The sequence below is a fragment of the Myotis daubentonii genome, chromosome 16, assembly GCF_963259705.1.
Source record: "Myotis daubentonii chromosome 16, mMyoDau2.1, whole genome shotgun sequence".
Classification (NCBI taxonomy): Eukaryota; Metazoa; Chordata; class Mammalia; order Chiroptera; family Vespertilionidae; genus Myotis; species Myotis daubentonii.
The window spans coordinates 57,530,873-57,546,741 of record NC_081855.1 but is presented as its reverse complement, the minus strand read 5'-3'; the positions used below and the strand labels follow the sequence as shown (position 1 = coordinate 57,546,741).

The 15,869-nt window shown below is 52.6% G+C and overlaps 1 protein-coding gene across 2 annotated transcripts in view; it reads right to left on the bottom strand.

Moving 5' to 3' along the window:
• TBCD (tubulin folding cofactor D) overlaps positions 1-15,541 on the bottom strand; it is a 99,262-nt gene extending 83,721 nt beyond the window's left edge. For both annotated transcript variants that reach the window (XM_059671621.1, XM_059671622.1), the window contains exons 1-7: positions 15,190-15,541; positions 13,309-13,359; positions 11,786-11,883; positions 9,992-10,093; positions 8,039-8,185; positions 6,084-6,139; positions 806-935 (exon numbers count right to left, since the gene is read on the bottom strand). In XM_059671621.1, coding sequence (XP_059527604.1) covers positions 806-935; positions 6,084-6,139; positions 8,039-8,185; positions 9,992-10,093; positions 11,786-11,883; positions 13,309-13,359; positions 15,190-15,385 — 780 coding nt within the window. In that variant the 5' untranslated portion in view covers positions 15,386-15,541. The remainder of the gene's footprint in view (positions 1-805; positions 936-6,083; positions 6,140-8,038; positions 8,186-9,991; positions 10,094-11,785; positions 11,884-13,308; positions 13,360-15,189) is intronic.
• Between the last annotated feature and the right edge of the window lie 328 nt (positions 15,542-15,869).

The window sequence follows — 15,869 nt, the reverse complement described above, 5'->3', positions numbered from 1 at the left end:
CTACACCTCATCAGAACCTGCAACAGCCAACAACACCCAAGATCATGACATCACACTGAGTCACGGGTCCAAACACCTCCATTTAAACACAGTCCAAAGTGTCCTGTTCTCCTGAAAGTGGGCCGTCGGCCTCTACAGCCTCACAGACAAGGGCAGGACCCACATCACCCCACTGCAATTAGAGCAGGAGGTGGAGCACACAAGCGCTGCCGAGGCTGTCCACTCCCTCGGGGGCGGGCGGAGCCAGCCCGACAGAGAGCTTCATGGCATGGGCAGCCCCTCTTCTATGGAACTTAAACTAGATCCTTCCTCGTTAGTTAGAAGCAGGACGGCCAGGAAAGGGTGGATACAGGCTCTGTGTTTAACCCAGTTGTTACAAACACCCTAACCTGAGTATCTGCAAAAACCAAGTTTTAAATCACCTGCCTGATTTCATTAGAGCCGTTCCAATAATTATCCTCCCTTACAGCGGGGAAACCCCAGAAGGACACGCCCCTGTCAGCCCGCCCACCGGCCCGCTCGCGGCAGCTCCTTGGGCACCACTGCCCCCTGGCGGCAACATGCAGGCTGACGCGGCCCATCTCCACTGGAGCAGAAAGCCCTCGCTGACAACCCATGGCCAGCCCTGGGCAGCCTGAAGGTCCAGCCCAAAGCAGCAAAAAAGGCACTCGGTTCACTGTCCTGTCAGGACTGAATACCTTCCTATGTTCCAGCCACTCCAGAATGGAGTCAGGTCAACAGAACTCGTCCCCGTTGGGCAGCTCCACAGCTGACCACTGACCCCCTCCCCCAGGGCAGTGTTTACCAGGGCCTGCAGCATCCCGTCCATGGTGATGACGCCCTCGATGGTCTGGAAGGAGGAGCGGGCCAAAGTGCACAGGCTCCAGTCCAGGAAATCCGCCATCTTCTGTTTGACATCGGGCCGTGTGATAAACCTGCCAGAAGGGAACACAGGCAGGTAGCGGCTCAACCCAGGCCCAACCTAGGAGAACTCACCAACACCCCAATCTACGAAATGAAGACACTTCCCCAACTGTGGTCCTCAGGTAGCGACTCCCCGCCCCGCCCCCAGACCTCTCCGAAGTCCCGCGCAATCCCCACCACCCCCGGCTCCTCCCCACTGGCCTCCACTCATCCCGAGGCCCCATTCCCCACGAGACTACCTTTGCCTACCCCCATGGCTGCCCTGGGCCCCATCAGTGTCCACTCCTCAGCCCTCCCTCCTCCACGAATGCCGTGGCCCCACACGCAAGGCCTGGCCCAGCAGCAGGCCCCGCAGGTCTCTCCCTGCATCTGCCGTGGTCTCCCTTCCCCATGACAAGAGCTCCAGCTGGTGTCCATGGCCCACAGCTGCTCAGCTCGACACCCTCCGCACTCAGATGGGTGTGCTGGCTCTCCCCCACCCTCTGTACACCTGGTCTGGGCTGGCAGCCATCCTCCAGCTCCCACACCAAGAACTCTATTCCTCCCCAGCCCGTCCACACGCCAATCCCAGCTCTCTGACTCAGTGGCTCAGGCTGAGCCCCTGCCTCCTAGGGGAGCTAGCAGTCTGGGGGCAGAAACATAGGAAACAAGCAAATAACGTGAAGAAAACAGCTGAGTAAGGGGAGGGTGGGAGACAGTGCAGCCTCCAAGAAGTCCAGGGACATGTGACCAGAGAACGTCAGAAGGAGGCCTCTGTCAGGAGCTCACACTCCCCTCGGGAGTCCCACAGAACACACGGAGGGATGGCTGGCCCTAGCGACACGGAAGCACATGCTTGGGGTTCAGGCTTGATACCTGGTAGGGGGCTTGCAGGAAGCAACCAATCAAGTTTGCCTTCTCACATCAGTGTTTCTCTCTCCCTTCCCTTCCTCTCTCTCTCTAAAAATCTAAACTATTTTTTAAAAGGAATATGTTTACAGGAGAGGTCCCAAAGACACAGATAAACAAAAATGGGAAAGATATCTACCCCACAGATAAAAATACACATTTATAGAAACAGATTCTTCTACACAAAGATCTCTGAATCTTCTACTTCCTTCCCTTTTAGAAGTGATATCACAGCCCCCCCTGCTCACACACTGAGCTCAGCCAACACGTGCGGGTATCTTAGAGATAAGCCCCAGAAGAGCACTAGAGCGATTATCAGCAAAACCTTAACTACAGAACTGGACGTAGCAGAGGAACAAAGGGTACCTCGGCAAAGCGTCCGTGGGACAGACAGCCACCCCGGACCATCGTGGGCACCATGACCACACGCTGATAACTCAAGAAGCTGGTAGGTGACAGACCCTATTCTGTGTAAGAACTTACTGTGGTTTTTCGTTTGTTTGTCTGTTTGTTTTTCACATCCGAGAATTTTATTGGACGTGGCTCTGGGCCTGGCAGGGCTGGAGGACAGTGGTTCCACACAAAACAATCTCAGAGCACACAGTAACCCCACAAAGCAACACTCTGAAGATTATTATGCCTGGGAGACAGGAGGGCTGCTCCACAGATGTGCAAACAGGTCAAATCTTTATAAATAAACATACAGTGAAAATGACAACTCAAATTCATCCCTATACACAGCACTCTACGGCAGGTAAACGGGTGGGCGTGGCCAGAAGCCACCATCCTCACTGGTCACGGGACCTGGATGGCACTATTGTGCATTTACAAGACCAACTACTTGGGCCCTAACTGGTTTGGCTCAGTGGGTAGAGCGTCGGCCTGCGGACTGAAGGGTCCAGGTTCGATTCCAGTCAAGGGCATGTACCTTGGTTGTGGGCACATCCCCAGAGGGCGTGTGCAGGAGGCAGCTGAATTGATGCTTCTCTCTCATCGATGTTTCTAACTCTCTATCCCTTTCCCTCTCCCTTCCTCTCTGTAAAAAATCAATAAAATATGTATTTTTTTTAAAAAGACCAACTACTTGGGGAGAGTGGGGGCAGCTGCCCATGTATGTGTGTCAGGCTGTTCATTCTGGAATGAGGAGGGAGTGGTCTTTACAGCACATCCTGTGGCTGGTGGGCTTAGAGAGGAGCTACTTTGTGGAGAGGATGAGGGTGACGATGAGACCGTAGAGACCCAGCACCTCTGCAAAAATGAGGATCAAGATCATGTCCACAAATAGTTGGGGCTGCTGGGCAGTGCCCCACACGCCGGTGTCCCCCACAGTGCCAATGGCAAAGCCAGCTGCCAGCCCACTGCGGCCCACACTCAGGCCAGCGCCCAGTGGGAGGAAAGTCCTATAGAGACTGATGCCTTCATTCAGGGAGTTGGCAATAAGGACTGCCACCACCAGGCCACAGATGGCAATGATGCCAGCCATGACCACGGGACGGTGGACTTCATGATCAGCTCTGGCCGCATGACGGACATGGCAGCAATGCCAGTGCCACTCTCAGCAGAAGGTGCTGAAGACCATGGCGGCTGAGGCATCCTCGGGGCCGCCGCTCTTGACCTCAGACTGTCTGAGTGGGGTGGGGGCGAGCTCAGCAGGCGGAGGTGGGGGCGAGAACCAGCTGGGCGAGGCAGGAAGGCAGCTGGCAGCGAGTGCAAGGCGCGCAATCAGACGGCGGCTAAGGCTCAAACTCACTGTGTGTTTTTAAAGAAATGTATGGAAAAGTGAAATATTCACAAAACTGTGCTACAACAACTAAGTTACCTGTGAGGGGAAAGATCTATCGTATAACCGTGTACCAGAAGAAATTCCACATGGGTTAGTAATTGTACATTAAACAACAAAAATGTAAAAAACCATAAATGACTACTTATAAAATGTGTTAATAAGACTTCAAGCTTAAAAGTAAAAATAACTAAAATAAGGGGAAAATTACTGTTTTGACATTTTTTTATGTTTTTATTGTGTGTGTGTTTTCAAGAGAGAGGGAGAAAGAGAGAGAGAGAGAGAGAGAGACACTGATGTGAGAGCAGAACATCAATCGGCTGCCTCCCACACTCACCCCAACCACAGATCGAACCTGCAACCCGGCATGTGCCCTGACTGGGAACTGAACCGGTGACCCATCGTACACGGGATGACGCTCAACCAACTGAATCACACCAGCCAGGGCACCGTTTTGATATTAAAAGTAAAACTTTCGTCCAAAGGAGAAAGTAAAAGGCCACCGACCACCTAGGGTGAAGAGCCCACCCACACCCGTAGGAAGCTCACGCTGTGAAGAAGACAACGCACCAAGAACCCCCACAGGAGTCAGGCCACAAAGCAGGTAGGTGAAGCCTGCGACAAGAAGCAGGTGCTGAACCTCCTCCACGCGTGGGCACCAACACGCCCGCAGACAGCGCCCACACACAGTGGCAGGACAGAGGACACAAGCAGTTCCATCTCAGGGAGACGGAAGTACATGTGAGTTCTATTTTGTGCTTTGGGCTCTTCTCTATTTTCCGAAACACACGCGATCACTTCTACAATCAGAAATCAATATGCTGCCTTTCAGTCCTTGTCCAAGCCGTGGGGCCTCAATCTGGCAAGCGTCTCAGGCAGCTCACTCCTAAAATCGGCTTTTTTCGTTCAGGCTTCTTACGTTCTGTGGTTCAGCAAGTGCCTTCACAAATCTCTCTCCCCATGCCCCTAAGTGCCCTCTGAGTTAAGTGTTTCACTTCCCACTTTGTGCAAGGAGGCCATGGCTGCATAAGGTGACCCGGAATCCCTGAATGAGGTGTGGCCCATTTCCCAATCAGAATATCCACATGTTTTTAGAGCCAATTTCCAACGTTCACGAATGTAGAGGAAACCCAAAAAAGCCAAGTTTTCTAATGTATTTTCTCTCCACACACATTTTACACCATGTCATACAAAAGATTAATTTAGAAAAACGGCGTCTTTCCATCCTCATGTCAGCTTCTGCACGCAGTGGGCCCACCGCCTGCGTCGGCTTACCCAGCCCATCAGACAGAGCCATCCTACCTGTCTGAGGCCTGGACCACTGTTTAGTTAACCCATCAGTGATGGCGAACCTATGACACGCGCACTCATTTTTTTGGTTGATTTCTCTTTGTTAAATGGCATTTAAATATATAAAATAAATATCGAAAATATAAATCTTTGTTTTACTATGGTTGCAAAGATCAAAAAATTTCTATATGTGACACGGCACCAGAGTTAAGTTAGGGTTTTTCAAAATGCTGACACGCCGAGCTCAGAAGGTTCACCATGACTGACCTAGGTGATTGGGGATTTTTATCCCAAGCCACAATGACCCAATCACAGCGCATGAGCTGCAGTAAAATGCTTTCTGAGTGACTTTCAAAGGCGCGTCTAACTGCCACCACCCCAAAAGTGAGCTCATGCCCAGGTATAACGGCTATACCTATTCTAAATCTGCCCTTTGCTCAGTTGCTGGGCCTATCAGGTGGCCTCCTTGAACCCATAACCCAGTCTCAAGACTTCTGTAAGCCACTAACCCACACTTGGGTGACCTGTACGTCCTGACCCAGGATCTGATAACCTGTGATCCCCAGCCCACTGTCAGGTGACCAATGAGCTCCTAGCTCGTAACAGGTGACCTGTGAGACCCTAACCCAGCATCAGATGACCTGTGTGAGCCCCTAACTGGCACTGTCAGTGGTCATGAGGTTCACAGATCTCCCACACCCAGAGCTGATGCTCCCTCAAAGAAAGAGACAGAAACCCCTCCCCAGGCCCGTCAACCCAGTGGACAGCACAGACACATAGGTAACACGGCATCCGGTCCTATCTAATAAAAGGCTGATATGCAAAGTGTCCCCTTGGGAGTTCAACTGGCAGATCGGGAGTTGGATCACTTGCTATGACATGTGCTGACCACGAGGGGGCAGCGCAGAACATGGAGGGCGATGGGCAGTGGAGGCAGGGCACTGAGGGAGCAAGGGAAGGAGGAAGCGGAGGAAGCGGGGAGGCCAGGAGGCGGGGAACCACGCTGTGGTGGTGCCAGGTGGCGAGGGAAGGAGGAGGCGGGAAGGTGGGGAGCCTCATCGGCCCTGATCACCAGCCAGGCCCAGGGACCCTACCCGTGCTCGAATTTCGTGCACTGGGCCTGTAGTGTAAGATAAACCCCTCAGAAGGCAGCAGTCACACATCCACCAACAGGGCCACAGGAAGGCAATCGGGCACTTACTTGGACACGAGGACAGCAGCCGCGTCTCGGGCCTTGTCACTGACAACCAAGTAGGACTACAAGAAAGCAAAAAGAAGAGGTGCCATTACACACAGAATAAATCTCAGGAGGCTGCTCAGCCGGCCAGTCCTGCACTCAGGAGCTTCCCGAGAGCCCAATGCATGAAGCTCACAGACAGAGGCCAAATGCCAAGCCTGCACAAACCTCTGAGCCTGAACTAAAGCTGCAGCTGTCGAGTGCTGTGCTCACCTCAGGCGAGCGCCAAACCACACACGGTGTGTGTCATGGCCCTACAAAGACATCTGCAAAAACGGCAGAAAGATGAACCGTGTGTGTTACCACGGTAACAATCAGTGTCCACAGAGAACACTTGGGGCCCTAGAGCAGTAAGTATCAGGACAGTTAGGGGGCCTCATGCAAACAGGAGGGCCCCTAGCTTTTCTTAGGCGGCCCGCCTTCAGAGGTTTCCAATTCTCATCTCAACTAACTTTTTTCCAAATAACACTCTTAAAAGAGCTTTTCCCTGAGGCAGGCTTTCTGGAGAACAACCGCACAGGGTGCCAAATGGTTAGCAATGCACCGCCCTCATCCGGCAATCCCGCCGAGGACACAGCACACAGGGACCCCAGGTGCTCACCGCCGCCTACTGTGACCGAGCCACCTAGAAACAGAGTCCATCTGTGAGGGTGCTTTAAAACTGGGTGCAGGGGAGCACCTTGTTCCTGAAAGACTATGAGGCGACATCGGACGTGAGACATTTGGGATGCGCTGCCAAGGCCCTGCTGAAGCGGGCAGTGAGGGCGCCGTAAAAAGCACGGGCTCCAGGGCCAAGCTGCCTGGGTTCGAAGGTGGATCCATTTGTGAGAAAATGAACCAGCTGAGTTACTTATCTTTATGCCTATGTCTCCTCAGCAAAATGATTAAAACAGTGAGCTGACTCGTTAAGGATTAAATGAGTTAATACATGAAAAGCGATCAGCAGTGTCTGCACACAATGGCGCTCAATGAATGCTTGGTATGAAAGCATGGCTGGCAGGCTGTAAGGTGACCCCGGTCCCGTCGGCGGGCACGTGCACCCTGTGTAATCCCTCCCAGATGGTTAAACACACTATTTGCTTCAAACCAACAGAATGTGTGGGGAGAGGTGGAGGTGGACATCACCCCGAGACAGTAGCCCGTCACTGTGGCTGCGTCTGGCCAGCGGAGCCCGGCCTTGCTGGCTTTGACAGAGTAAGCTGCCCCTTTGGGGGGCCATGCGGTAAGGAGCCGCCAACGAAGAATTAAGGCCCTGAGGGTCTGATTTCTGCCACCAACCAGGAGAGCTCGGAAGCGTACCCGCCCAGGGGCCTGGCTGCAACCAGGGGAGACCTCCAAGCAGAAGGTGGAGCAGCCACGCCCAGAATCCTGATCCACTGAATCTGAGATGACACACGTGTTAAACTACTCAAGTTTAGGGTAAGTCTTTAAACAGCAGTAGATAAATAATATAATAATCTACATCTACATGCACAATATTTACATCAGATGTTTGAGGACTATATACAAGTGTTATCTCCTGGCACTAGAATTTGAGACTGTATTATTTTTGATGCTTCTCTATTTTCTAGTTTTTCTACAATGATCATGTATTATCAATATGACATTAAGATTTAAATTTAAATAGACCTTTATTTTACCTTACATTGCCACCTGAGACCTCTTATATGTCATTATTATGCTTAGAGTATTTGCAATATCTATAAAGAAATGAAATTTGCTAAAACAATTCATCCTGACCTCTATATGAATTACCACAATTTCCAAATAAGTAATGAAATTTTACCTCTGAAAAATAGTAACAGCAACTGCAGAAATATAGAAGTGTCAAGAGTGTACCTAATTAAACTCTAATATCAGGACAGCATGAGCACAAAAGAGCACTAACTATTGGTAATTACTAGTACAACCACACTCACCTGTGCTATTTGGAGAATACGGTCGGTTATGGACATCCGTGTTTGCCCTGGTTGGGTGTGAAGGTTCCCATCGAGGCGTGTAAAATCGAAAGGGATCAGGCAGGTCATGGAGAGCCACAGTAGAAGCATGTAGCGGGTCTCCCAAGTCTAAGGAGTTCAACCAAAATAAAACGATTCTGGATAAAGGAGGGAGGTCACCCACACGCCCCGACCACAAACCTGGCACCCTCCCTGCCCTCAGTGCCCACTCCAGGCCCCTCAAACACCACTGACTTGAGTCTGGGGTTCCGGCCATCGCTAGCTCCTCCCCTGACTTCCCTATACCCCACCACACCACACACACCCTCTTCATACAGACGTGGCTACCACAGCAGACCAAACAAACAGCAAAGTGGACAAAGGAAAATCATCACACATCAGTATGACAGCTTTTCCTCACTGGCACGCTTCAGCATGCAATCAGCCTTTTGAGAAAGTAGAAAGCACATAGAAACAGACGATGAGAAAAAATTCTCAACTTCCCATCAGAGACAAGTGCCCAGAATGTCAGCAGTCAGTGAAGCAAGACTCCACCTTGGCCCTGGAATCACCTTCTCTGCAAGAAGCAGAGGAGCCCGGCCTGGCTCAGTGGTTGAGCGTCGACCTAGGAACCAGGAGGTCAGGGTTCAATTCCCGGTCAGGGCACGTGCCTGGGTTGTGGGTTCAATCCCTGGTAGGTGGTGAGGCAGTCGATTGATGATTCTCATCAATGAGGTTTCTAACCCTCTCTCCCTCTCCCTTTCTCTCTCTGAAATCAATTTAAAAATTTTTTCTAAATATATTAAGAGAAAAAAAGAAGCAGAGGATGCCCCAACGGGTTTGGCTCAGCGGATAGAGCGTCGGCCTGCGGACTGAAAGGTCCCGGGTTCGATTCCGGTCAAGGGCATGTACCTGGGTTGCGGGCACATCCCTAGTAGGAGGTGTGCAAGAAGCAGCTGATTAATGTTTCTAACTATCCCTCTCTCTTCCTCTCTGTAAAAAATCAATAAAATATATTAAAATGCTTAAATAAGGGGACTCGTTTCCCTCCCCACTTGGGAGTCTGAGCTTGATCTTCAATAAATCTCCACCTTTGCTATACCTAAAAAATAAAATGTTTAAATAAATAAATAAAAAAGCAGAGGAGAGCGGGAAAGGCTCACCCAAGACGTCAACAGAAATGGGGCACATTCGCACTAAGACCTTCAAGCCGTGGTTGTAACTGTGGGCTCTTCTGAATGCGACAGGCACAAGAGTGCTCCCTCCGCAGGCCTGGCTGCTCTCCTCAGAAAGGCTCGCATCCAGGGCAGCCACCATGCCCATCAGGGGGCCTGGATTTCATTAGAGTTCCCACCATGCCCGCACTGACAAGGGTGACTCACTGTGCCTAGAGTCTAGGCCCAGACTGACTGCACAGACCATGAGGGTTATGCTGAACACCTGCTTTCCTCTGGGAGCCTGAGGCTGCAGTCCATGCTCAGCAAATACCTACAAGACCAGCCCCCATAGAAACCACGGGTTCTAGTCTCCATACCTTCCGTGGGGGACACTTCCCACGTATGGTCACCACTCGGTGCTGGGGAATTACAGGTATGCTAGGTGACCCATCCGGAGGAAGACTGCACTTCACTGAGCATAATGCTTTCCACATGGGGATATTTCAAGTTAAAGAAAAGTGGGTGGTAAGAGGGTTATCACCACACTGTGTAAGCGTATTTTCTTTATAAAAGGAATTATTTTTTTTAAAAAAAGATAATTTAAAGAAACGTAAAAAAAGAGAAAGCCAAAAGAATACAAGAGTGACACTAAACAGCATAGTAAGGTAAAACGTAGAGAGACAGGCAGATGACGGTGCCAGAGCAGGGGCGGAGCAAATAAGGGAAGAGAGGGGAGGGAGAGGAGAGAACATGAAGGGAGAAGGAGAGGGACACTCACTTCATGGTCCTTAGGATTCTGGTTTGTAAACATGTCTAAAACAGGCTGCACGTCAGCTACTTCATGAGGAAATAAACGAAGAAATGTTTTATATCCTCGAACCTACCAAATTAAAAAAAAAAAAAGGCATTAATTATATGACTAAGAAAATAAAGGAAAAAAATTATCTTTTTCCTCATCAAAAATTACCACCAAGCCCTGGCTGGGGTAGGTAGCTCAGTTGATTAGAGCAAAGTTACAGGTTGGATCCCCAGTCAGGGCACATACAAGAATCAACCAATGAGTGCATAAATAAGTGCACAACACACTGATGTTTCTCTCTCCCCCCTCCCACCTTCCTCTCTCTCTAATATCAATAAATAAAGAGTGTGGCTCAGCGGGTGATCATTGACCCAGGAACCAAGGGGTCATGGGTTCGATTCCCAGTCAGGGCACATGCCCGGGTTATGGGCTCGATTCCCAGTGAGGGACATGCAAAAGGCAGCCAATCAATGATTCTCATTATTGATGTTTCTATCTCTCTCTCCCTCTCCCTTCCTCTCTGAAATCAATAAAAATATATTTTAAAACAAATAAAATAAAAACCAATAAAAACAAGTCAATAAATAAAAGTAAAAAATCACCACCTATGCCACCCAATGATCAAAGAAAATTAGATCATATTACAGCGATACAACTTAGAAACACTCATCGAGCTACAGCCAAGTGTGCACCCTCGCTGGCCAAGTGCCTCTCTCCAGCATACAGCAGGCATTACTGCAACGTGTAGCCCACAGAACCACAAAGCCCACCCTGAGAGGCTCTACATCACTCCATGGTGAAAATGCAAACAGTAAGTGCAGGCCAGACACAGACATCACCCGGGAGCTTATTCGAATGCAGAATATCAGGTCCCACCCAGGCAGACTTATGAAGAGCCTTCATTATAATAAGGTCCCCAGGAAAAGCACCTGCACATTAAAGTTTGAGAAGTACTTTCGTTTCCATGTTTGTTTGCTTTTTCCTTGTAAAAAACTTTTCTGAATCAGTCATCTCTCTCCCTCTATTTCTAGTTAGGTGGTACCTGATCTACTCAAATGCAAATGATAAATACGTTGGATATTGTTGCAGCCAAAAGAACCCCTGGATCACTAAATATGGAACCCCAAAAATATGGTAAAATGAGAAAATAGCCCTTGCCGGTGTGGCTCAGTTGGCTGTGCATCCTCCCATGCACTGAAAGGTTGCTGGTTTGATTCCCATTCAGGGCACATGCCCTGGTTCCAGGCTCAGCCCCCGGTAAGGGGCATGCAGGAGGCACCTGATGGGCACTTCGCTCTCACATCAATGCTTCTATCTCTCTCTCCCTCTCCAAAACTCAATTAAAAATCTTTTTTAAAAGCCCTAACTGGTTTGGCTCAGTGGATGGAGCGTCGGCCTGTGGACTGAAGGGTCCCAGGTTCGATTCCAGTCAAGGGCATGTACCTTGGTTGCAGGCACATCCCCAGTAGGGGGTGTGCAGGAAGCAACTGATCAATGTTTCTCTTTCATCGATGTTTCTAACTCTCTATCCCTCTCCCTTTCTCTCTGTAAAAAATCAATTAAACATATGTTTTAAAAAATCTTTAAAAAATAAAAAAGGGAGAGAAAAAAATAAAACCCACAATTTATGTGTGAAAACCATCTTTTCTAAGAAAAAACATTTTTGGAAGGTAACTTCTAGACCAGGTATATTAAGAAAGTATTGTCAAAAGAAGAAAAAAAACAAATTTTAAAAAGTGTTCTGTCAACTATGAAGTGCAAAGCAAATGTTACCTTGGTGATGATGTAAAGAAATTTAAAAGCCAGATGTACGAGGTCAGCTGGAGATGTCTTATCTTGCACTATTTCCAACAACAAGTTCATCATCCATTCTAGAGAAAAAGAGACACAAAACATCTGCTATAAAATTAAACATTAATATGACATTAAAACAAAATGCCAAAAGAAAAAAGGGTTAATTTAGGCAAATTACAGAGCAAAAACTGACAACTGAAAGGAGAACCTGACAAACCTGTACCTATAGTTAACCCCTGGAGTGCCTGGGAGCGCGATCGCGCTCCTCCTGTCTTTCGCCAAAAGTGCAGGGAGCTCTATCAAAGCTTCGAAATGGCGTCCAGTTCTAAGTCTGCTTTTATTAGTGATGATGATACTGCTAAATATGTCAATGTAGTAAAGGTTTCCTTAAGTTTTTGAATATGTAACTTCATTTACTTGCGATTCATAATTTTTTTCCTAAACTGCTGTAAAATCTGCAAAAATGCCTTGGCAATTTTAGCATAGTTCCTAGGATATTGGTTGACACTCAAAGGGTTAAAGATTTCTACACTCCTCTCAGAATTGATAGAACAAGTGAGAAGAAAAATCAGTAAGGACATGATCAACTCAACAGATGCAGAAAATGCATCCGACAAAATCCCACATCATTTTATAATAAAAATTCTCAACCAAGTGCTAATAGAGGGAACACATCTCAACATCGTAAAGGCCATATATGACAAGCCCATAGCTAATATCTCCCCCAGCCAGGTTATCAACCAAGGATTAGTCTCCCGCCTGCGATAGGAGAGTTCAGAGAGCTTACCTTCTACAAAACCTGTCGTTACTTGAAGAACAGCACCAGCCCACTTTTCAGAAGTCACATGTGTGCACAAAGCTAACTCTTCCTGCCTACACATTCCCGGTTCACATCTTTACACCTCACAGCCCTGCTAACAAGTAAGACCCAGGCACTTCATCCTGACACCTTCTGCTGGCAAGCACATACACACACGCACAAGCATGTGCATGCATACGCACACAAGCATGTGCACACACATGCACAGAAGCATGCACACACGCACAAGCATGCACATACACATGCACACAAGCATGCACGCATGCACAAGCATGCACACACACATGCACAAGATACTCACGCAAGCATGTGCACATACACACACAAGCATGCGCGCACACACGCACACAAGCATGCACACACGCGCACAAGCGTACACACACAAGCATGTGCGCACACAGCACACAAGCATGCGCATACACGCGCGCACAAGCATGCACACACGCGCACAAGCGTACACATACATGCGCACACACGCACAAGCATGCACACACGCGCACAAGCGTACACACACACACACAAGCATGTGCGCACACAGCACACAAGCATGCGCATACACGCGCGCACAAGCATGCACACACGCGCACAAGCGTACACACACACACAAGCATGCGCACTCACAGCAAAGCTTTGTGGTCATCGGGAACTGGATGACCACAATCAGTCAGCAGCCTATTCTTACCAAGGTGTGGGTCCAACAGGTGAGGCTGCTGCTGGTATTTGTCCATTATCACTAGAGAGAAGAAAGTGAGAATTAATATCTCCAGAGGAACATGCACAGGAGCCTCAGAACCTCCAGTTTCCCTCCTCAGCCCCAGCCCGTGCAGCTCCCAGGCCGCGGGACACCGGGGTGAGCACCTCGGGGCCACTGCGTCCATCCGGCCTCCTTTCCTGGCCCGCTGGGCACACCTTCCTCCCGGGGCCTCGTCCCCCTCCTCAGACCTTCTACAGCCCGGCTGTTCTCCCTTCATTAAACACACACCTTCCGCTCCTTTAACGCCCTCCGGCATCCCCAGCGATCCGCGATCAGGCAGATCTCCTATCCCCACCTGCCCCAGCCCCGCCCCGCCCCGCCCCGCCCCCTGCACACCGGGCGGCCTGGCGTCCACTCCTCCCGGACGCTGCAGTGGCCCCTCGCCCATGGCAGTTCTCACCTGCCACACGCCTCCGCGTGACCACTCGCCAGGAATGGGAGGTGGGCTTTCCCGGCCCCTGGACACCCACCTCCCGCTCCAGACAGCTCTGTCCACAGGTCCTGTTAGTGCTGACCCCTTAGCCAGCCTCGGGCACGGGCACTGGGTCCCCGGGTGTGAACCCTCTCAGGACCTGGTGCCGAAGCACACGCTGCTCCCACGCGGCCGGCCACAGAGCCCCCGGCGAACTCAGGCCCACAAACGGGTTTTTGCCGAATCACAGAACCCTAGGTCACGAGCTCTGGGGTCCTGAGGGCTCGTTTCACTACCCGATACAGACAAAGCCGCAGACTCGGAGACCGTGCAGCAGCCGGGGCCCCGCCAGGAGCGCTGCGCGCACCCCACGCCCTGGAGCGCGGCTCCCGCACGCACAGCCGCGGCCTGTGGGCTGGGGTGGCCCCGGGACGCCCGCGGCCTGGTCCTGCGCCTTCCGGGACAGGAGCCACGTTCTGCGGTGGCCTGAGCTCAGTGACAGCGGGCGGAGTCGGAGAAAAGGCCCAAGAGGTGCCGGCCAGGCTCCCTCGGAACCAGGAGGTCAAGGTTCAATGGCGGGCCAGCGCACAGGCCGGCTCCATCCCCAGCAGGGGGCGTGCAGGAGGCAGCCGGGCCATGACTTTCTCCTCATTGATGTCTCTCTCTCTCTCTCTCTCTCTCTCTCTCTCTCTCTCTCTCTCTCTCTCTCTCTCTCTCTCTCTCTCCCCCCCCCCTTCCCCTCTCAAATCAATAAAAATGAGATAAAAACAAAAAGACACGAGAGGCCAGTCCGTTAAGTGCTGAGACTCTGGTTGGGCTCCCGGTGACTCCTGTCCTCCAGCCCAGCCCGGCAGGGCCCCTCGGCGCCGCACCTCGGCCCACGGAGGGCACGCAGCTCCGCGGGCACCGGGATGGGCACCAGGACGGGCACCGGGCCCAGCCGGGCCGGCGGCCGCCTGTCCCTCCCCTTAGCTGCAGCCAGGGAGGCTTTTGCAAAATAACGCTCAGCTCCACTCCCCACTCGGCCTCGGGGTGTGGGCTGCCTCCCAGGATCGGTCGGGCGGCTTTCGGCTGCGGAGGGTTGGGGGGCGCACCGACCTCTTCCCACCGACGCGCGCTCCCGTGCCCTGCCCGGCTGTGGCCCCGGCTGCGGCCGCAGGGGGTGCGGGCGGGAGGGGAGCTCGGCCCCCAGGACCGCCCGCGTCCTCGCCCAGAGCGCGCCCGAGGCCCAGGGGCACTGCCCCGCGCGGCACGGGCCCTCCGGGGGGGCGTGTCTGGGAGCCGGTGCCGCCAGCAGCCCAGGCGTCACGGGTCCCGCCCCAGAGCGCGCACCGACAGCAGCGCCGGGGCCTCCCCGCGCCGCGCCCCGCGTGGGCCGGCGCTCGGGCCGCACGCACCTCGGAACCGCTGCAGGGCGCTCTCCCGCGCCGCGCAGTCCCCGAGCACCTCGGGCAGGCGGCCCAGCAGCGCGCGCGTCTCCGCGCTGTCGCCGAAAGCCTCGAAGGTGCCGCCGCGGGCCGGGGCCCCATCCTCCGGCGAGTCCTCCGGAGAGTCCTCCGCGGCGCCCGCGGCCGGCTCCTGATCCAGGCCCATCCTCGGCGCTGAGGCGGAGCCGCCCCTGTAAGTCGGCGGGATACAGGGCGGACGACGCTGAGGCGACCAGGCTGAGACCCGCGAGGGAGCGGCGGAGCGAGCGGCGGGCGCGGACCCCGCCCTGTGACCTCCGACCTCACGCGCTGGTCCCGCTACGGTGCGCGCCGGCCGTCAGAGCGAGGAGCGGGGGCGGGGCCGGGAGAACCGCGCCCAGACGGCCTGCAGCCGGGGCGCGTGCGCAGTGGAGTCCGAGCGGGTCTGGGCCTGGGCCAGTGGAGGGGGCGGAGTCAATGAGGGAGGGGCCTGGGCCAGTGGGGGGGGCGGAGTCAATGGGGAGGGGCCGGGGGAGGGGCCTGGGCCAGTGGAGGGGGCGGAGTCAATGGGGGAGGGGCCGGGGCCAGTGGAGGGGGCGGAGTCAATGGAGGCGGGTCCTGGGCCAGTGGAGGGGGCGGAGTCAATGGGGGAGGGGCCTGGGCCAGTGGAG